General features: G+C 32.1%; 2 protein-coding genes across 2 annotated transcripts; one reads left to right on the top strand and one right to left on the bottom strand.

The window, feature by feature from the left end:
• Positions 1-9,850: 9,850 nt before the first annotated feature.
• On the bottom strand, positions 9,851-18,187 carry LOC125071050 (protein ZDS2). Its single transcript, XM_047681109.1, has 5 exons — positions 18,038-18,187; positions 15,637-17,946; positions 15,198-15,320; positions 14,558-14,722; positions 9,851-12,982 (listed from the first exon to the last, which is right to left on the bottom strand). The coding sequence occupies exons 1-5, from the start codon at positions 18,057-18,059 to the stop codon at positions 12,597-12,599; spliced, it is 3,006 nt and encodes a 1,001-aa protein (XP_047537065.1). The 5' UTR covers positions 18,060-18,187; the 3' UTR covers positions 9,851-12,596.
• Positions 18,188-19,086: 899 nt separating this feature from the next.
• Positions 19,087-23,540, top strand: LOC125070724 (putative inactive tyrosine-protein kinase Wsck). The gene has a single exon (XM_047680664.1). The coding sequence runs from the start codon at positions 19,328-19,330 to the stop codon at positions 21,509-21,511; it is 2,184 nt and encodes a 727-aa protein (XP_047536620.1). The 5' UTR covers positions 19,087-19,327; the 3' UTR covers positions 21,512-23,540.

Raw genomic sequence — 23,540 nt, 5'->3', positions numbered from 1 at the left:
ACCTTAAATACAGAGTGCATTTCATATAGATCAATGTGACTCTTTACAGCATGTAATTTAAACGAATATTTTCGAAAATATTACACATTTAAAACGCAGGGACATTGCGGTTTGTATTGTCTAACGACTGAAAAACTGTGAAGGTTGTAAGACATTCTGTAGTATATTTAGTGGCAGCATTCCACCCGTGCGAAGCCGGGGCGGGTCGATAGTATAACGATTTCTATATGCGATTTGCTCGATTGCCATTTTACTATCAATAAAAAGCTATGTTTAAAAATAATTTAAAGTGAAACTCAGAAGGCTTATTAACCATCAACACTTTACCAGGAATTCGAGAAATAAATATTTTTCTCAAATTCTTCATTCTGAGCTGAAGATGAACTGGACACTGATCGAATTAAACCTGGCATAATGGCTTTTTGTCATAATGTCCAATTTAATAAGAAAGAGCATCAACAGCTTCATTCACAAATTTTTTTTCCGCAAATGAAGTTTTTTAATAACCTTCAAGAAGCAAATGCTCTGTGACTATTTATTTGCATTTTATAATTGATTTTTAACGTTCTATAAAATCATGTTCGATGTTTTTATTGTCCTACCAAAGACTTGCTGACTTTATTTAATAACAGACGTGACAAGTTCTTGTTTTGTTCCTTATATTAATAGAATATGTATCAATGTGTATCAAAGGCACGTAATTATAACAGAGCAAAGATAACCTCGTCATAATACATATATATCATGAATGCCAATTTAATAATTATTGATTCATTCCTTATCTGCTTACTAACCATCGTAAAACAGATCTTTTGTAAATATAGATCATGTAAGTATCGGTAAAATATATAAAAACAGATTAACATTATTAACATTAATTTATTGCATTCATTTAAAAAAAAAATTAAGTCGAAGTTGAATATGCGTGGACTAAATATTTGACTTTTCATTTCATTTTGACCCTCTTTTTTCATAGAACCATACTAGTATATCGAAATATAAAAATATCTTCCTTATTTGATATACTCCTTATTATTCTTCTTGGACTAATTATCTCCCAAATAATGGGGCAAATATTCCAATCACACGGGTCAATGACCAAGTGTATCTGGGGAGTGAAAAAGTCAGTCAGTACAGTCAGTCAGCTCATTATCAGATTCTAAAAACTTACGTACTATTCGACAAGTATTTAAAATAGCAGCTTTTTGCATGGTGATGTATGTGAGAGGTGGTAAATCAAGAATTTTTAAACTTTGGTGTAAGTGTTTAGGTATGACTCCGGTAGTGGAAAGCACGATAGGGATAATAAAAACCTTATTTAAATTCCAGATTCTTATTATTTCTTCTTTTAATTCTGTATATTTATTGATCTTTTCCGTAATAGTTTTTAATAAGTTATGTGTGTTTGGAACAGAAACGTCAATTAAGTAAGCTATTTTAGATGATTTGTTAACTAAAGTTATATCCGGTCTATTGTAATGAATCTTTTTATCTGTAAGAATTGCTCTATCATAATATATTTTTATTTCTTCATTTTCTAAAACGGGGTTGGGTTGATATTCATAGTATGGTTTTAGTGGAGTATTTGTGAGGTTATATTTGTGTGCAAGTTTTTGATGTATGTAGTGAACTATTTGGTTGTGGCGATGGGTGTAATCTGTTTGAACTAGAGTAGGGCAAGCTCCTGTAATATGTTGTATATTTTCTGGCATTCTGTGACATTTTCGACATAAATCTGATTCTATTGATTCTTTAAGTATATATTTTTTATAATTTCTTGTATTGATAACCTGGTCTTGAATAGCAATTAGAAAACCTTCTGTTTCGGGGAAGAGGTAACCTTTTTGTAACCATTTATTTGACGCATCTAAATCTATGAAATTTTGCTCTAGATCGTGGATATGCCTACCATGTAGTTCTTTTCTTCTCCAATCTTTAATTTTTTCATTTATTTGTTCTTGGATAGTTTTAAACTCTTTATTATTATTTTTTAGGTTTAACGGTGTGAAATTATCATCAACTTCTACTATAGCTGCATGTATCTTACTAGTATTTGCTTTATTGTAGAAAAATTTTTGAATATTATGGATTTGGTTTTGCCAAAGAATTTTTAAATCAACTACCCCTCTTCCTCCTAATTGTCTTTTCAACGTTAATCTTTCTATAGCTGATTTCGGATGGTGATAATTATGTTTAGTTAGCGTGACTCTAGTTTTTATTTCTAAATTCTTAATATCTGTCTGAGACCATTTGATTATCCCGAAGGAGTAAGTTAGGACCGGAATAGCAAAAGTATTTATTGCTTTTATGAGATTTCGCGAATAAAGATGTTTTTTGCACAGCTGGTTTACTCTTTTGATGTACTCAGTGGTAAGATCTTGTTTTAATTTTGAGTGATTAATATCCTTAGCTTGAAATATACCCAAATATTTATATAAGTCCCCTTCTAACATCTCGGATATATTTATTTCCTCACTAATTTCATAATTTTTCTCAATTAATTTTCCTTTCTTTATAGTTAAAGTTTTGCATTTATCTAAGCCAAAATTCATATTTATATCTTTACTAAATTGCGCTGTAATTTTTATCATTTCTTTCATTTCTTTCACAGATTTACTAAATAGTTTTATGTCATCCATGTACATCAAATGAGAAACCGCTATGTCACGTGTTAATTGGTATCCAAATTTAGAATCTGATAGTATTCTAGATAGAGGATTTAGGGCGAGGCAAAACCACAAAGGACTGAGAGAGTCTCCTTGGAAGATGCCATTTCTAATATGGATTTCGTCACAACAGATTTTAGATGTTTTTGTTGTTAAAGTTATTGTGGTTCTCCAATTAGACATGGCCTCTTTCAAAAATTTAATAATATTAGGATGAATCTTATATGTTTGTAAAATTTGAACTAACCATGAATGTGGGACACTATCAAAGGCTTTTTTGAAATCTATATATGTGACATACAAATTTCTATTAAATTTATTTGAATGTTTTAGTATGGTTGAATCTATAATTAATTGCTCTTTACATCCTCTGTGGTTTCGCCTGCATCCCTTTTGTTCCTCTGACATTACATTATGTGCTTCCAGGTGTGAGACTATCTTATTGGTAATGCAGGATGTGATTATTTTGTATATTGTTGGTAGGCATGTTATGGGACGGTACTGTGATGGGTCGTGGGTGTTTTGGTTTTTTGGTAGCATGTAGGTCAAACCGGTTGTTATAAAATTTGGGAGTGGAATTCTACAGTTAATTAGGTCTGAAATTATTTTTGTTAGAATATCATGTAATGACGTAAACTTTTTATACCAAAAATTATGTATCTGGTCTATTCCAGCAGCTTTCCAATTTTTCGTTTTCTTTAAAACTACAGTTAAATCATCTAATTTTAATTCTATAAATTCCATCTGTTCCATATAACCCCACTTCTGATTCTCTTCTTCAATCCATTTTGCCTGTAAATTGTGGTCACTCCTTTTTTCCCAAATCCCTGCCCAGTAGTTTTTAAGTTCATCTTTATTTGGTATTTGTTCTTCATTGTTTGTATTATTCGAGGTACAACTATTCAATGACCTGTAAAAAGCTTTTTCGTTGGTACAATATAATTTATTATCTTGTTTTCTATTAAGTGCTTTCCTGTATCTTGCAAGTCTATGTGATTTTAAAGATAGTTTCTGTTTAAGAGTGTCGATATATTCTTCTGGTTTCTTGTTTTCTCGTTCGTGGATAGTGTGCAATTTGGTATTTTTAAATATTATCTCTACTTTTTCTACTACTTTTTTAGATCTATTGCCTTTTAAATATTGAGTTAACCTACCAATGTCTGCTCTAAGCTTTTTTATATCGTTTTCTAATCTATGTTCCCAAGCTGGCTTATGGCTCTTTTTCTTCTGTATGCTTGAATCTTCTTTATTTCCTGACTTAATTTTATAGCCAAGTTTTGTTATTATTACTAAAGCTGAACAATATATTAATGTATGTAAATGCAGTAGGTCGGAATCTAATGAAAAAAAGGTAGGTAGTATATGAGTATTGAATGTGTAAATCAGATCATGAAGTAATTTACTCTCTTTTAATCGTGGTAATTTTGGTCGGGTTTTAGGATCAGTACCTTCAAATTTAGTCAGTGCTGTTTCTAAAAGATTCTTTAATTTTTCAATGTTTTCTTGTTGTGGGTTTTCTAAGGTTGTAGATTGAGTATATTGTACTTCTGTATCGTGAACTAGGGATGTTAAATTTGTCTGTGTAGAAGCATCAGATTGTGTAATATTGTAAGTTGTAGGGCTAGTAACTATATTGTGTGTCTGAATTAATGGTTGTGATTGTAAATGGGGTGAATGCAACGATGTATCTGTTTGATTATTTAAATCCGCTTCCCTTCTTAATTGTTCAGCAATTTCTGATTTAAGATGTGCTATTTCATCTTCACTTATTAATTTATTTCTAATTATTACTCTTCTTTGATCTGCGATACGTTGTTGACTTACATTCCAATCCGGATATTGTGTTTTAAATTTGTCGAATAGCCGTTTAGGGTACATAACTTTATCAGTTTCTAATTTTGTAATATAAAGATAAGTACGCATAATAAACAAGTTAACTTCTTTGTCCCACTTCATGCGTACTCTGGGTTTACCAGCCTTGGTGGTCGCAGGTTGTGAGCTAGCGGCTCCCTGCGAAACATCCTCAGTTGGTCTGTTAAAACTAACAGCAGAATTTTGATTAGCACTAATAACGGGTAAACTATTGTCGGCTGTAGAAAATTGTTCGGGGGGAACCCGCCTGCTCAGTCCCCCACCGCCAGTGGATCGCATGCTGTAACACCCAGCACTGGCTCCAGGTGTGCCCCGGCGACCCCCGGGTAGCGGCCCTATACGTAATCTCTCTGAATGTTGCTCCATGTTTGATGGGTTACCATAGCCTTGTTTGCCGCATAAGTTTCAAATGTATGCGTGTCCGCCCCCCACGTGGTCTGGTGTTCGACTCGGACGTAAGGTTGGATTTTGGGGGGCATATACTCCTTATTATTATCATCATTATTACGTATACAAAATAACTTACAGCTACTGTTCTGTATAAGTTTGTCAAAGATAAAATACACAATACCAATTTCATTATCGACGTTTATAAAAATGTCCGATAACGACGTGAACGATAAACTATCAACAAAAATAAATTAAGACCTATATTTTATGCAGATATTACAAGGCAGGTATAACGGAAGCGTTATGTAAGTGTCACATCTACGTTTTATTTTAAAACATGTTAATAGCATCTGTTTTCAATTGTTGTAGTAGCTGTCAACTGTATTTATAATCTGTGGTTTTCATAATCCTGCGTTAATATGATCATAATTATTAATGACCAGTATATAATAATCCATAAAAGCAATATGTTCAATATCAGTTGCCGTGGTATTTATAAAGAGCAGTATTATTAGAAACGATTTGTTTGTATTGAAATTTGAACATAAACAAGCAAAGAATATTTTAGGGTATCGTATTATATTTTGGTCTATCTGAAAATCTTAATACTATATAAGAAGCATACCTTGTTCATTGACCTTTCATAATTCATTGCTCTTAATTATGTAAACTCCGATAATATTCAAGATACGAAATAAAAGTCGTAAAAAACATTACCGGTTTTTAAAGCATGTTAACTTTACTATACTATTTAATAAAATAAATATTGATCGTTTAGCTTTCATAATTTTTTTATTTTCAATATTTTGTTCAGACAGAATTAGTGATTAAACGCTAAGAAGCCATATAAAATTAAAAGATTGTACGTTAATTAAACGGTCAATGAATCCTGCTGCTGTTATAAGAAGAAAAATTATAATCGATGGCCATAATATAAACAATTTTGATTTTTTACATTAGTATAGTGAAGTGAAAATAATTGACGAAGCTGTTAGCAACAGTTATGTGATGAGCTTAATTTCTGATGATGTTTCTTCACTGACATAAATATGAATAATTATCTCGGATAATTTAGTTTTCTTGCCGACTGTTTTAATACCTGTCAGCGTTGATTTATTATGTTGAGCATGTTGAGCTGTCCGTGTATTTTTTTTAGATGTCTGATTTTTCTTTGCAACAGAAAGATCTATTGCCTTAGTGATTCTACAGTAATAGAATAAGCCAACAGACTAAGATTAAACAATTGTTTTAAACGGGATATTATTTGAACGAAATGTAACTTATCCTAAATTAAGTTTACAAATTATGCACCAAAAATGTTATTTTAACCGTCAAAATAAGGGTAGCTTTGTTTGGTTCTCATAATTTATATTTGTGTGATGTGGAGCTCCGCCGGTTTCGGTCTACTTATAGTGTTTCTTAAATCTATACCTATGCGAAGGAATGTTTATGGAAACATATATTTTATTATACTGAACGCAATTAAAAATAAAATATAAAACGTTTCTGAAATTTTGTTTTATTAGTATTTTTTTAACTTGTGTGTTGTTACAAATAAGTAAGGCAATGCAAGTAGGTGTTTAAACATTCAAAGTTCCCTAAACGTCCTCTTTAGAGTATTGTTCGATCTTCATTTTTTTTATTTATAAATAAAACATATATTGTGTGTGTATTAATTTTGTAAATAAATCTGTAAGATAACATAATATTGTTTCCCTTTAGTGGGTAAGTGTTGATACGTTCACATTCTATTTGTGTTGAGAGTAATATGGTGTGGTTAGGTGAAAAAAAAGTTTCTATTATTCTCAAGCTGCTGTAGGTAAGATTGAATAATATATATATATATATGTTTTTCATTAGGTGCCTCAGCGATATGTAATTAAAATAAAATAGGAAGTAGAAATGAAAAAAAAAATATTTAGCACTAAATGCTATATTTTTGTTATTGAAAATAAAAATTGCGACATATCCAAGGTAGTATTATAATCTGTTGTGCACTAACGTTGCTATTTTTTTTCTGTGCGTCCAGAACTTCTGCGAACTCGCGTAAAAAAGGGCTTCGTTGTACAATTTTTATTTCTGAAATCGCCAAAAATGTAGCCTAGCGTTTAAGTAGAGGATAGTATTACTAAATGTAGCTAACGTTCAGTAATTGCCGGACAGTACGGTGTGGTCAATTAACTTTCATTGAAGCACAAAAACATGGGAAACAATCGGTCAACTGGACAAAAATAATTTGACACGCTTCGCGAATTGAACGTTATGTAAATATTATTTGTGTTTAAGTTTTATGTGTTATCTTTGGGACCATTTCCGCGTTAAATGTAAAGCGTTGTTTTGTATTCATATTTTTACCGCGCACCGCTCACCTCCGAAGTTGGATCTTATTTTATCTGATTTATGAACCTCCTTAAAATTTAACTTCTTATAAACTAAAATAAATGAGTGATGTTTTATTAGTAGCAATGAATTAATAAGACAAATGACTTACAAGTGGTACCTATCCACTTTATTAACCCAATTCTAAAATAAACGTTACTGTATTACGTGGCCGAGATACAAAACTACGCTTGTAAATAATATTTGTATCGTTATTTCGTAACGGAATTACTACTTTTTAAGAATAATACTGGAAATGTGAAAATAATGTATCAGTAAATTTTATTGTGTGAGATTTAACTATTGTTTAGTTTTGTTTTGTTACTAATGTTGATTTAAGAAAAATGAGCCGTCAATTCGACAAACTGTTTTATTTAAAACTATAATCGGTAAATTGTTATTGATTGACTCACTTAACTTCGTAAAATTGAAAAGAGATGTACACAAACAGGCTGAATTTTGATTGTGATTTTGTTTCGAACATTTATTTTCTATATTGAATGAACTTGGTTTTGAAATTTGTAAAACGGTTTGTCGCTGTATGCAATGGCTCTGTAATTTGCGTTTCATATGACAATCGCCAGTTGACTCCCATTATAAAACGGATAATCTAAAGTAATATTTTATAAAGACGCTGTTTACAAATAAGTTTATCCGATTTTTGTTCTTACGAGTGAGATATTTATTTTATTTTAATATACCGATCGAAACTAATGGCATATTTTAATATAATAGTACAAGTTATGTGATGTGATATGACGCGAGTTGGCAAGAGCTGAATGATGGTATGACCAATGCAGAAATTCCTCAGCCCTATTTCATGCTGTCTTACGGTATATTGTTTATTTCATTTTGAAATAAGCAACGTATACTAACTCATCTTGTTTGTGATTCATAACTACGAAAAGTCAAATCGATAAAACGAAGTAACCTGCTAACTAAAAGCTGGTCGCCTTTAATTTAATCCGTCTGATAAAATGCTGCTCCTAATGTATGTACCTGTATGTCCTAATACATTATTTGTTTGTACATAAAATACAATGACAATCATACTATTTTTCAGCTCTTATCACGTTTAGTAATCTAAAAGGAAATTAATAAAAAAATGTAGGGAGTGTCACTGTGATTTTGGGAATGGGGGATATAATTATGTAAGTCGAAGATTTAAATCGCTAGCAAGTTGTTTTTTATGCATTGTGGCAAAGTTAATTGTAATTTATTGTTTGTTATCTGTGTAAATATATAATGAAATGCACAGATATAACCCAGGAGTTATGAGCATATTTTCTTCGTGATACCCTGATTTATTGATTGTAAGACGATATCCATTGTATTGTCTAAATGTGAAAGAAAATGTACATAAACTAAAAAACTAACGAATTAAACCTTCGATTATTATCAATGATCATGTGCTTCTATGTTGATACATTAATAAATCTGATTGTAGTCGACTTTTTGTTTTTTTTTTTTACCTTAACTACTATCTACTATATACATACATACTTTGAAAATTTTAAAATACTTGACTAAAATGACAAATTATATTAATTTGAATAAAATCGCATGGGATATTATTTAATATCATAAGTGGATACAGAAATTGTGTTCCCGCCAAAGCTTCAAAATTCTTAAGGTAAGTGCATAATTATTTTACAACTTTGAAAATAAATGAATACACAGTCTTAAACTATATTTTAGTAACGATAAATACCACTTTTTTATGTTATTATCAAATCATTCTACTTAATAAGAACACTGAATACTTTTAAGACTACTGTATATTATAATTGTTTTGCCCGTGTTCCTCGTTTCTCTCATCGAATTCATTAGATGAGAGAATATTTATTTTTATTTATAATTTAGGCTAAAATAAGATATGTTGAAATTAATTCAAATCTTGTATTAATTTCATTTTACAATGGAGACCATGTCAAATGTGAATTAACGGCTTTTTAATTTTACGGTATCTCAAGAAACTTAGGAAGCTAGCCTCAATTGACACACGTTTTAGTTTTGCGGGTTTACCGTAAATAATTTGATTAATACATTATAGTCTTAATTGTTTTCGGCAACATTAAAGCTATGGGAACTAGCATTTATGCCTAAAAAATTCTTGTCTTAATTGTTTTCGGCAACATTAAAGCTATGGGAACTAGCATTTATGCCTAAAAAATTCTTTAAAAAAATTAAAGCATATATAATTTGAATAATGCTTTACCAGATTTTATTTGCTGTTATTACATAAATCTAGTACTATAAATGTAATCTAACTAGATCTCACAGGCAATCGCAATCGTGGATCGCACGACAACTCCATAAGGAGAACATTTAATACTAACAGAAATAAAACCACATAACTTTTGTGTACAATATAATATAAAATTGGTTATACTAATACATAATCTATACGGTCACTATCCAAGGTCACATGCCATCTAAAATTAATACTGAATAACTCGAACCTACGTGTAAGTCAACACGTATGAGATGATGCCGCGTTCATAAGTCATATTTAGTTGAAAATATTAACAAAGTTATTATATAATATAAAAAATTTAAGAGACAAACTTAATTTTTTTAAATTGGTATATTTAATTTTGTAGAATTAAATAAATGCTGGAAGATTTTTTAAAAATCGTGTTTTCAAGACATGACACATCGTGTTTTCTAGTTTATAAAATACAAAACTGACTGAATATAATAACATAAAAGGTTCTGTTTATTTAGTTACCGTAAATAAAATTATTAAATAAAGAAAACAAAGTAACTTGAGGCACACGAGTTGTGAATTAAATAATATATTCGTGGAAGAATAGAAAATATGATAGCAAAACAGTAAGTTACGGAGATGTTTGTTTTTTTTATAAGAAAATAAGTCTTGCTTTAGAAGCAATGGCAAATATCCGTCAAAATAAATAAAAGTAGAGAATTGGTTAATTTTTTAATACATTTTTAATTTTAATACCATCGCTCTTTTGAAATTTTCCATTTCCTGTTTTTCATTTTCCAGTGGACCATAGGTGTATCGGTGAGTGAAATATAATTAAACATTAACATTAGCATGACTACAAAGAACCCCAATTGCACGCTCTAGAACGCTTTGATACAAACGAACCCTTACAAATTCAGTCGTTAAATGAGTTCATTAATTACTTCATCATCGATCCTCAATCACACTGCTAAATAAATGAAAGTAACTTGTATGGTTTGCTTTATCGCCTGACATCTCGTAGATAAGTTTTTCTATAACGATTTTATTTTAAAGTCAATACTTAGTACCTATATTATGAAGGCTGGAGGCATCTCACTAGGCAACGAGACATTTTATAATTTAAACAATACTACCTACATAAAATTACAGTTCTATATCAAAAGTTATTGTCGTTTATCAGACAATTGATAAGCCTTTCTTTGTCAAACTGGCTATTGTTTGCGCTCAAAGTATAATCTGGGAGATACATTGAATTAATTAAGGGATGAGCCTCTTGTAATTTTCATAATACATCGCGAAGTAAATAATACAAGTTTCCGAATCGAAAATTTGAATTATTTAATTTGCGCTTACTATCGGTACTGAGTTATTGCGTATTTTAATATATTAATGATGACGAGTGACACGCCCCGGCTGGGCACATTTACCCTCTTCATATTATTACTAGACATTAGGTTCATGATGTAACGTTAAAATACTTTTAAAAACAAGCTTATTTCCTTATTGACAAATATTTATCATTTTCTTCATCATTATATAATAGTTAGTTGTTGTTTAAGTTTTACCGTCGTAATAAAATTTGATAAACTAAAGTAAATATTGATTCTAATTAAACTAAACTTATTTCTTAAAGTACTAATGCATATATTTTCTATCGAACAAATAATTTTCAAATATTAAATTTATTAATAGTATTTTAACTGTAATGCTGTTCTCTATATTATCTTGAAATATTATCAAAGATAGAGTTTATACGAAAAGTTAATAAAGCTATAAAAATTGTCGAGCGAATAATTAAAATTTAAGTAATAAATAATTTTATTGTATCGTATGTGATAAATGAAAAAGTGGCATATTCAAAGACGATAAAAAAGAGGTTAGTTTCATATTTGTACTCTATACGTTATACGGAAATACTGCATTCATTTTATTATTTGTCCTCGTTCGATATTTTAATGTTCTAATATTTTAAGTAAGACATTAGTTTAAATTCTAATGGCACCACGACATACCTACTTAAAATCGATTCCAATAGCAGGAATTATGTAAACTTTGACCTTGAATTGACGTGACATAATTGGTCGAGATCTAAATAATCGATGGTATTACTAGGAATTTGTGAGAAAAAGGTCTTTTGAATAGCGAAGTTATCAGAAATTTAAAGTAGATAAAATTAGTAAAGGGTGACAGTTCTGTATTATAAATAAAGACATATTTATCAATTGATTGAAGTGCATAATACAGCTATTACCAAATCACATGAAATTTATGTAAATTTAAAGTTTGTTTATCGTAGTCGTCCTGCCATTGAAATAAACTTTACGTAATGACAAATATTTTGTCTGTTGTTTAAGCCTTTCATATTCTAGGCAACCCTATGTTCACATATGAGGTATTAGGATTAAGTTGCATGACTTAAATTTAGTCAATTTAAGATTTTTAATACTAAATGAACTATTAAATATTTAAAGTATATAAAGATATCGTACAACACAGAACTGCTGTTGTGTAAGAAACCACTAATCTCAGTCGTGATATGACTTATGCGACACGCTTTTTGACGCGCGTTTCCTTTCAATGGTATAATTATTGAAGAAAATGTCGCATATTACCTACGAGTTTTGCGATAAGTTTCGTATTTGTACTTACGGAATCTATCACCCATAATGATTGCAAGCGACGTCTACTCGTGTGAAAACACAAAGTATTCCCGTAAAACGTAAGTAAAAATGGAGTTGTTTCAAATTTGTTTCACTATAAACTGATTTATAATCTCAATAACGACTCAACATACGAATGCCACTGTATGACCATAATTATTTTGTTTCTTCTAAATTTCGACATGTATTTACAGAAATAAAAATAATAATATACCGAGTTTTTATTCTCTTCTTGCATTGTCATCTTTGTATTCAAGTTTAAACTCGTCTGGAAGTTAGTTAATTACAAAATAACTTCCACGCACATTGCAAAACGAGTTAATGAAACATTTGGTAAAAATTTTAAAACCGACTCTCAATCGCTCATTAGTAAACATTATTTATTAATCAATAACAGTACAGCATCAACAACAAGTATTAATTGTTAATATTTCGCATTTTCATCTGCAATTCGAACCGTCTGTTCGTCCGTACGCCCTTTATGACCGTTCTAGTTTCGTTCCTGTGCACGTTTTTCTTCTCCGCGAATGATTTTTCCCTCATAATGGTTTGTTTAGCGATTTCCCTCCGCAGGGCGGTGGCTCCGGCGAGGGAGGGCAGCGTGGCTTGTCTCTTGAGGACTACCGCTTTCTTTTCCTTCGGCTTGACATCCGTTGTCTTCGATGGGATGCTGAAGGGATTGACGTCGAGGTTCAATTTGAAGCCGAACTTAGTGAATCCTGGAACCGCACTCGGTTGCTTTAACTTCGGCGTTTCAATTTTCTTAGTCGATGAATCGGATTGTGATACATTTTTATCCGTTTCTGAAAAAAAAAAAGAGTCATTCTTAGAATCTAAAAATTGTGCTTATATGGTGCCCCTTGCCTTTTCGTTAATAAAAGTCATACATATGTATTACGGAGTATATAATAAAAGTGAGTTTTCTGTTTAACATACTCACTAGTCTACCTTTAAACGGGACGTCAAACTTACTGTAATTACAAGCCCGAGGGATATAACATCTTAAGTACCTGGTAGAATAAATACGGCGTGAAACGCGGTTTAATTTTTTTTACTCTAACAGTATGAGCTCAGGGGACGACTTAAAGTCTACACATTTCGCAAACAAGAAAATTTAGTGTAAAAATTGAATTTGGTCATAAAAATTATACACATTATACTTATTAATATTATAAGGTCGTATACGGGGTAATCTCCGGAACTATATATCGAAATAAAAAGTAATGTTTACTGGTAGAAAGTTACATTACTACTGTTAGGCATTATGAATTATATTGATGTCATGTCATTATAACTTGACAAAAAATAACTTTATTATTGGTTGTATCAACAAAGAAATTCAGATGTTTTCATATCGAAACACAGTTCCCCAGAAGTCTTCCGTACTGTAGTTTTTAAAACTATTTCCTATATGTATATTTATATAATATTAGACAGAGCATACTTAGACATCTCTAAGTCAATAAGATATTATCTTATCATAAAATTTAATTTTATTTGTAAAATTCCATAAAAACGTGATAAAAAATTGAACACAGCGGCTAATTCGACCGAATAGTTATTATCAAACTAATATTACACAAGGAGGTAACATATTAATCATAATACTAGGTACTGCTATCGACTCTATGCGAATAAAATAATTTTATTATTGTATTTGATAAAAGAAAACGTGAATCTTTACGACATTATATATTGCTATACTGCTCCTTAAACAGGAAATACCGAGTGAGTATTTATAAGATAAGGACAGATATAACGCACGTGTGCTCGATATCACCAGTGTGTAATTTCACTTTTATTAAGCCATAAATAAAAGTTAAAGAAATCATCTCGAGGAAACCTAAATGTGTCTTATGTCAATGAAATTCTGACACATGTGTATTTAACGACCCGTATTTGATCAGCGTCATGGAATAAGTTCAAAACCCTCTCGTCAAAACGGACAGGAGGCCTTAGCCCACAGGCTATTTTACGTTTACATATTCATGTTGTACCGTCAAAATACGAAAGCATGTGCATTTGCTTCGCCCAGTTTACGACATAGTGGAACGGAGTGTAGCCACGCCACTCCATGCCTACCACAAATGGTTTAAATGTATTTTTTCGTTTTCAACACAAACATTATATTTTCCCTGATCGAGGACAATTAAATTTTAAAAAAGTTGGCGATCCCTCACACGGGAATACCTTTGTAAGACATGAGAAAAAAAAATATTCAAATATATAATTTACATATGACTAATCGCCTGCGACTTCGCCCGCTTTTGGTGGGGGCCGGTAGTGTTAGTTTGTGTGTGTGTGTGTGCGTGCGTGTGCGTGTGTGCGTGCGCGTGCGTGCGTGCGCGTGCGTGCGTGCGCGTGCGTGCGCGTCTCACCGGCGGCGCGGGCGAGCGCGGGCGGCGTGGTGAGCAGTCGCGCGCGCTGTCCGCGTCGGCGCTGCCACTCGTCCAGCGACTCCATGCGCTCGAACTGCTTCTGGTGCAGCGCCGCGAAGTTCGGCAGCTTCGTGCGCCGCTCGCCCTTCGCCTCTTGCAGCCGACCTGGAACGTTCGACAGTTTATTGCTCGTGTCCTCTATTCCTATTATGATGATGGTGTCTTATTCGATTTTCGATCACAGCAGCCGATTTCGAGGAAGCCTAATCATCCGGAAAGTGCGTGGGCAGACATAGGTGCACTCTCCGCTGATCCGAATTCTTTCCGGTCCGAAGATTTCTATCATACGACCGGAAAGAATTCGGACGTGGGATTGACGCTACCGAATATTTATAACTTTAAACGTATAGTTGACATACGAAGATTATGAGTTTATTTTTTAGGCAAACAATAAATGAAAAAATATCTATCTTATGGTGTAAGTTATCGACATCGCCGTTAGACCTAGTGTTTAAACAGTAGGTAATAATAACTAGTTCTTACACCCTAGGAATTAAGAATTTAAGTCCATTACGGTACTGACTGGCTGTAAAAACAAGTTAGCAATAGTGTAGTAGTGTAGCGTAAGTGGCGCGGGTACCTGCGGCGCTGGCGGTGCGCGGGCGGGCGCGGCGCTCGGCGGAGCGCGCCGGCGACGAGCGCTCGCCCTCCGCCTCGGTCTGCGTGTACGAGCGCTTGCGCGCCGGACGCGATAACTCCGACACTTTGACCATAAAATAATAATGCTATTAAATACGTTATGTTATAATGACTGGAGAAATAAAAATATATGACTTTTGATTTAGAAATAAATCAAACTTGAAAATTTGATCTACTCAATGACACTTTTAAACTACTATAAGAATCTCTTTAACAATTTGTCTACTAAGATGATATTTTATGAACAGTCAAATAGATAAAAGCTTAGCATAGAAACAAGAATAGAAAATGATATACATATTAATGGACTTGCTGGTACTGAGACTTTTGAAAATATCTTTAGGAGGGACCTGACTTAATTTAAACATAAAATAACTCACCGCTTTCATCGAATACGAAGCTTTTGTTTGATCCCTTCAAATTAGACTTAATTATTTTCCCCTTCATTTGCGTAACTACAGCCGGGTTATTGACAGGGCTGCAGAACATCACCCTGGTCAATCTCGGTGCCACGTCAGCTAATGAGGATCTTCTTGACTTTTCGATTGACCGAGTCACATTTAAAACACTCTTCTCCTTTAATGAGCTTTTGGAGCCCGGATGTGGAGTGCAGCCCGGTGATGGTAGAGACATCCGTCTTGGTGTCATATCTTTGCTCAATTTATGAGTCATTACATCTGGACTGTCTTTTGTGAATGTTCCGTCTCTCTTCAGCGGTGTCGTAGCTAATTTAGTCTCTGTCAAAACTTTTTTCTTAGGTGTAGTTGTAGTGTTTTCGAGTGGTGTAATTTCAGATTCTAAATTTGTTTGTTTAGGAGACATTAATACCATTCCATTTTTTTTTGCTGGTGTGTGAGATTTAAATTCTGTCCTTGTGTCTGCTTTATGAGATGGGGAAGTTTTATTTTCCTCTGTAAATGTTGCTTCTCTTCTTGGTGTATTATTTATAACTTCAGTGTCTGTAAGACTGTCAGTTGTGTCCGTTTTTGACTCATCCATACTACTCTCTACTAATACTGGTGTGGTGTTTATAATGTTTTCTAATTTAGAATCATCACTGTTTATGCTAACATGGGAATTGTCGTCAGTTATGTTTAGAGAATTATCTGTTGTGTCAGAACTTAATAGAGACGACTTCGCTTTGGGCCGCATTTTAGATTGGTCAATTGAATCTTTCTTTAAACTTTTATCAAATGTTGAGTCGAGGCTAGCAGGTTTATCAAAAGTGGCATTAAAGCAGCTTATGGAGATTTTGGCTTTGGGGTTTTTATCATAAGTACTATTCAGACTCTCAGTTTTGTTTTGGTCAAACGAATCTATCGATGATTTTGACTCTCTAGTTACAGAATTAGTTATTGAAGAGTTTGTTAAGATATCCTTGTCAAATGTAGCATTTAGTGTGACTGGTGGTTCATCTATCTTATCGTATGTTGAATTTTTAATACTTGACTTTCTTTTCTTTTTGGAACTACTGTTTGTTATGTCATTAATGCCATCATTTATTTTACCGACATCTGATTGGTTACAATTGTCCTTATTAAAGGTTGCATTTAAATTTAATCCATTACCATTGATCATTGAACTTCTTGATGTGTCTCGTTTAAAACTACCGTCAAAAGTGTTATTAAGAGATGGTCTTTTATCGCTAAGTTTAAGTTTATTAGTAGATGAGAGTTCTTTATTAGTGCTGTCAATTTCAAATGTAGTATTTTTATCGTTAACTTTGTCACAACTAGTTTTTTTGTTTGATTTTCTTTTGGAATTTGCATCGAGGCTTTTGTTTAATGCTGATACTGAGTTGTCTTTATCAAATGTATTATTATGTATGCTCTCTACTTCATTAATGGCACTGCTTTGTGATTTATCTGATTCACTCAACAGTTCCTCAGTTGGACTATTTTTTACCGAACCATTGGTTTGGTTACACTTCATTTCCACAGTTAGTTTTCTTCTTTTATTTGGTGTATCTACTGAAACATTCATAATTGATTCTTCATCATGGACGTTTCTTTTAGTTTTTTTGTTTTTCGGTGATTCATTAATTACACAATTTTTATTATTAGAAGAATTCTGACTGGTATTAACAACCGGGCTGCCAGCAGCACTGTGAAATGAATCGATTGAAGCATTGCTTTTATTTAACTTTTTGTTAACATTCTCAGAAACATCTGTCACAATAAGGGAGTTTGATTTCTTTTTATTTTTTTTCTTGTTAGTTTTCTTTTTAGTATTGATCTTTATGTCTACTTCGGGTACATTTTCAATATCTTCTTCTGTATTCGTGACTTTAGCTGCTTTTTTCTTTTTTCCTTTTTTCTTCTCTTCTGTGACTTCTTTTATTAATGTTAGTTCCACGTTATCTAAATCATTCTTTACACTATTTTTTTTGGTCCTACGAGTCGATCGCTCTGCTTTTACGTCAATTATTGGTTCACAATCACTAACAATCTTATTTTGCTCTTTGAGTGTATGTCTTCTAGATTTCCGTGTATTTTTGACCGCAATCTCAATATTTCCATTATCAGAATTAGTTATTTCTTCTTCAGAAGGATATCTTACATAATGTTTTCTTTTTTTCTCCGTGAGCGGCAAAACATTACTCGTCTTCTGTTGTTTACTACGAGTGTTTCTTTCGCTTTTTAATTGGAACATGTTTTCTACAACAGGCTCTTCTATCGAACTATGAATTCCTAAAATCAAAAATAACGTATCACTTTATGTTTGGTTTTATAAATATAAACAAAACAAGCACAACTAAAGAGATATATGAATAATACTTACGTTTTCCAGATCTCGTTGACATTTTCGTGGGGAAAAATAACAACGCATTAAGATTAGTTAGTCATTAGAATTTTTACGATTATAATATTAAAAAGTAAATTATTTGCGTTCTTATTTAAGTGATCCGTTTATTAACGATTTGAATTTCAAACGGGTTGTCAGAAGTTGATGCTAGAAACTTAGTTGCCATTTTTAAATAATTTATGTAATTTTAGATAATGTTCTACAAATTTCTTAAAAAAAATTATTATGAAAAATTAGAATTTATTAACATAATATTTTATTACTTAGCCATAAATAGTAAGGTTTTTAATTTTAGAACTTACTATCATAATTATAATTATTTGTACAGTACACTTGGATCCATCTTAATTCATAGTCGCCAGTCGGCACAAATTATAATAGTTGTCGTACGGCGGCTTTTATATACAATAAACGTTAAATACAATAAATGTATTGAGTATAATTGTAATATTAATAAGGGGAAGGGTAAAATTATATTATAAATATTTACTACTTTTATTTTCAATTGTATGGAAATAAAAGTAATATTTTTTATACGTGTTCATAACAATATATAGATAATCTTTGGTTTACAAAGTATTTGTGTGTATACAGTGTAGTTCAAAAATCGATCATAATAAAAAAAAATACTACCGTTCAATCAAATGGCTGATAATGATCTACCATACCTATCATATATTTACCAACTAATTAACCATGAAATTATTGTTGGCTACCAAATTGATCATTCAATAGTATTCTATTGACAGTCAACATATTCTATTTTTGAAATAAAACAAAAGTATTTGACGGGATTAAATATAAGCAAAAAAAGGTTGAGAGAATTGTAAAATTTTACATTATTTTTCATAATTATTTTAAAACGAACTTGTATGAAAGCTAATGATAAAAATATTCAAAACCCAAAATAGGTCTACAATAATAAATATGTAAATTAAGAATTAATTAACTCTAAAATTTACCGTTGGTAATTTACTTTTAGACATCTAGACGTGTTGCATGATGCATCACTAGTCTGATGTCATCTCAGTAACGACAAATTATTATTAATGTGAAATATCACAATAAATAACCGAAATGCGGTTCGGTTCCGCATCGTGATTTATCGATTAAACTATATAAAAAAAAATCCAGACTGAAATTAGAAGCTCACTTATGATGCAGATGAAGTGAAATAATATTTTAATTAGATATTATTTTATTTGATAAAAATGTGCGAGTGAAATCATTAAAAATTATACACTGAGTCACTAACGGGTATAAACAATGGAACGCCCGAGCGTATTCATTGGAGCAATAATATTATTTTATGTTACATGTATAAATTGTGATCGTGGAGACTATATAGGCTGCTATAAGTTCAAAGAGGATGTGTTAAATACTCATACAGGACAGTCTGTAGATGTTTGCTTATCAGCATGCGAGCAAGTGTATTACAAATACGCTCTAATTGGAAACGAATCCACTTGTTTCTGTGCAAATGATCCCGGTCAGTTCGTACTAGGACCGGAGTCGTGTGATACGCCGTGTCCAAAGAACGAAACACAAAAATGTGGTGGAGAAAATGCAGCTAGCGTGTACGATACGGAAGTAACAACGCCTGGTCCGCCGATGTCGATAGATATTGTTAACATAACTGAAACAACTGTGAGAGTGCAGTGGACGGGTCCACAAGCCTTTACCCGTATCACAGCATACATAATAACAGCAACAATTTTAAAAACTTATGCAGATTTTGTTATAATACCATTGGAATGGAGAGTGTCTAATGAAACATTTCAAACAGAGTTACCAAATCTTCAGTCGGGTTCTACGTACAGCATAAGTGTTGCAGCTGCAAATTATGAAGAAGTAGGTGCAAATATAACTTTACAAGCTGAAACCATTATAGGGACACCCGACCCAAGCCCACCTGATATTGTCATGCTAGAAAGACGTGGGGGCCAAATGTTGGTTCATATTCCGGAAGCAAAAAATGTCAATGGACCTGTATCTATGTACAGAATAGTTGTATCAATTGAATTATATCAGCAAGGTTTCATAACTGAAAATTTAAGCAATTTTTCATACGCTTCTGAACAAGGACTGCCATATTATATAACTGCAGAGTTAGACCCTGAAGATATTAAAAGTAATTTTATTATTGGTGACAAAACCACATACAATGGGTTTTACAATGCACCACTACCATTAACAAATGATATTGAGGTTTCTCTTGGTGTGGTAAGTGAAAAAAATCATGTTAAGAAAATTAGATATGCTGAATCAACAAAGAAAATAATACTGAATATAAATGAGCCTGAAGAAATGTCACCCATGGTTGTAGCACTGGGTGCGGCAATTGCTATAGGTATAGTGCTGCTGTTGATAGGCATTGGGTTCCTTATTATTCTGCGCAAGAGAATCCATATGGTCCGTATGCAGCGTGGCTCACAGTCCATGCCACTAAGTCTGAGTGAACCATGTTTGGAGATTGAAAATTCTGGATTTTTGCAGGACGAAGATGAAAGAGTGGATTACTATGGTAATCTAAAACGTAAACTATGGAATATTCCGAGAAATCTGATTGACATAGATATATCTTGTGTAGTTGGATTAGGTACCTACGGAAAGTTCACAAAAGGGAAAGTGCAGCAGCATGGTGCTCAAACTTCTGGGCTTGTGCAGGTCATATTGGACAGAGAACTGGAAAAATCTGATAAGAAATTAATGCTACAAGAATTAGATTTATTGATTAAGTCCAGTGAGCATGACAATATCATTTCTTTAATTGGTATTTGCGAAACAAATACAACCCTCTTTGTAGTATTACAGGATACTAAAACAACTCTTAAGGAAATGATTCTACAAAGTAGACATAGGGATCTGCAAAACAATAAGTTTTGCCTAATTTCTGAAAACAAAGCACTGCAGGTCTGCCTCGAAGTAGCTTGTGGTATGGAATATTTACAAAGTAAAAAAATTGGACACAAAAAGTTAAGTTGCCGTAATATTGTAATAGGGGACAACGGTGTTGCTAAAGTAGCAGGGTTTGGGCTGTCTCACATTTGTCCTCTGCATGAAACACCGAATTATACTCGATGGACCTCACATGAAATGCTCAGACAGACTAGATTTAATCCAAAGGCAGATATATGGTCATTTGGTATTCTTGTATGGGAAGTTTTTACCATAGGAGCAACACCATATGCTCACACAGGTAACAAAGATGTTGTAGCTAGAGTCTTGAGAGGAATGAGACCCTCCCAGCCATCATATGTTGGTGATGAACTCTTCCAATTGTGTTTACAGTGCTGGCAAATTGATCCGGATGAAAGACCCAGTTTTTCATCTCTTTTGAATGAATTGACCCCATTTGCAGAAGGCCCTGGCACTAGATGTCTCAGTTTCACACATTATAATGGATTTAACTACGAACCTCATGTGCCACAGTATGAAATTGTTTCATAGTGTTATTCTCAATAATACTGACTATACCATTGTAGTTAAAATTAAGCAAAAGTCTTAAACACTAATAAGTATACATGTTGTGTACATATATTCATGATGATTATTCCCAAATTGAAACAAAGTAATGGTGTAGTCATTGCTATATATATGCTTTTATATTATAAGTTTAAAATTTATAATCCAAAGATTTGCTTCTGATTATAACTGCCACAATTAGATTTAACATACTGTTTGATTCTCAGTTTATTCTCAATGTATTATTAATCTCAATCTTCAAACTTGTAATCTTATTTAGAATAATAAGTATAAAGAGAACATGTATATTATATAAGAAAGTCTAAAAGCAATTATGTTTGTGCTCCAAATATAATAATAATATCTCTGATATAACCTCTGAAATACAATTTATATCAGAGACCAATCATTGTGTCATACATGTACTCTATTGATATTTTCAGTCGGGCACTTTTTCATTGTTGGTTCATATTTTATTGATCAAGACCCATCCCTTACCCAAGTTTATCTATGCTTTGGTTTTCCAGTCTAGTAAAGCTAAGATGTCTGGGGTAAATGTCGTCATAATGAGGATCTGTTACATTACATGTTACCTTATATTGTATATGATCTGATGTAGTTTGATATTATTTTATCTTTGTTAAATACTCCAATTAGTTATTAATTAGATTTTTAATATGACAATATTAAAATATCGATATATTCACAATCATAAAGCCTTACATGCAAAGCCAAATGCCAACCTGTTTTAACTATTAAGTTCGTTGATGTCTTACCACCACCTGGGATTGCCACAAGTCTTACCTCGGAGCAGTGTCTAATCTAAGGCCAGCAATCTTGTGTCAGTTCACATATGGTCGCATTGGCTGAGGTTTGGCCAACATGTCTCTCCTGGTTAGTGAGGTAGATTCACTCAGTTCATCTTCCCTTCGATCTTATAGATAATTAATATAGTAGTAAACCTTCTATAATGACAGGATTTAGATTTAAAATACACATGGTTTAACTCCGTCTTATAATATCCAGGACAAAATATTTTTTGTTCAGGTATGTTTTAATCAATATGACTAAACACTTATACAATACAACAAATGAAATAAAAGAAAATAATTTATTGTTTTATAAAAGGATATCGCGAGCAATATGTATTGCAAGTAAAAACAGGTTACCAGTTCTTCACTTGCTTTAATGAGCAAGTTTTATTACTTATGAGTTGGTTTGAATGTATAATATTGATTATTGTATAACATGTATATTTAAAAACTATAGCTTTAAACATTTCATAGTATTATCATAGTCTAATAAAACTATCGATTATATGGTTTTTATGAGTTATAACAAAAAAAGACAAAAGAAAGACTTATATAACATACAAGCTTCAGTGAAATTAGGAAAAGCAAATGTATAGGAGTTTTGTTCTTTGCTGAGGTATATATATAACAGGCAGATGAAACTTTTTTACTGCCAGTTTCAAAAATTATGAACAAAGTTGGATTTTTTTGGTTGACAAATTTGAGATCAATGACAATTCAGATTGGAGTTACTCAAACTTAATCTGACTGATCACAAACTTAGCTTAGTCTGAAAGTTTTAGGTTTAATGTTTCATCTGCAAGGAGGACCGTATGGTCTTTGTACTGAAGTACTAAACGATCCCAATATTAGGGGACATCTCTTCTTAAATGTGTTTGTCAGTTAAAATGAAAGAGTTCTAGCTGTTACATATATTTTAACTTTGGAAGACACGGCATGTTGAAAATGGCATTAAAAATATGCACTTAGAGTGCTTGTACTTAATATTTATTTTAATATACTTTTATTGTGTATATGACTGTGCGAATAACCATTCCATTAATGTTCATAGTTATTAAGAATTTATATTTTATTTGTATTATTTGCCGTACTTATTTTATACACCTAAATGTTGTCATTCCGTCCATGTATTTTTATATGAATCTCATTTATGTAATGATTTAGCTTTTACACACCGAGAACTAATAAATATTTATAGATAG

The sequence above is a fragment of the Vanessa atalanta genome, chromosome 18 (genome assembly GCF_905147765.1).
Source record: "Vanessa atalanta chromosome 18, ilVanAtal1.2, whole genome shotgun sequence".
NCBI lineage: Eukaryota > Metazoa > Arthropoda > Insecta > Lepidoptera > Nymphalidae > Vanessa > Vanessa atalanta.
The sequence above is the reverse complement of the archived record's forward strand: the minus strand, read 5'-3'. Positions and strand labels throughout refer to the sequence as shown.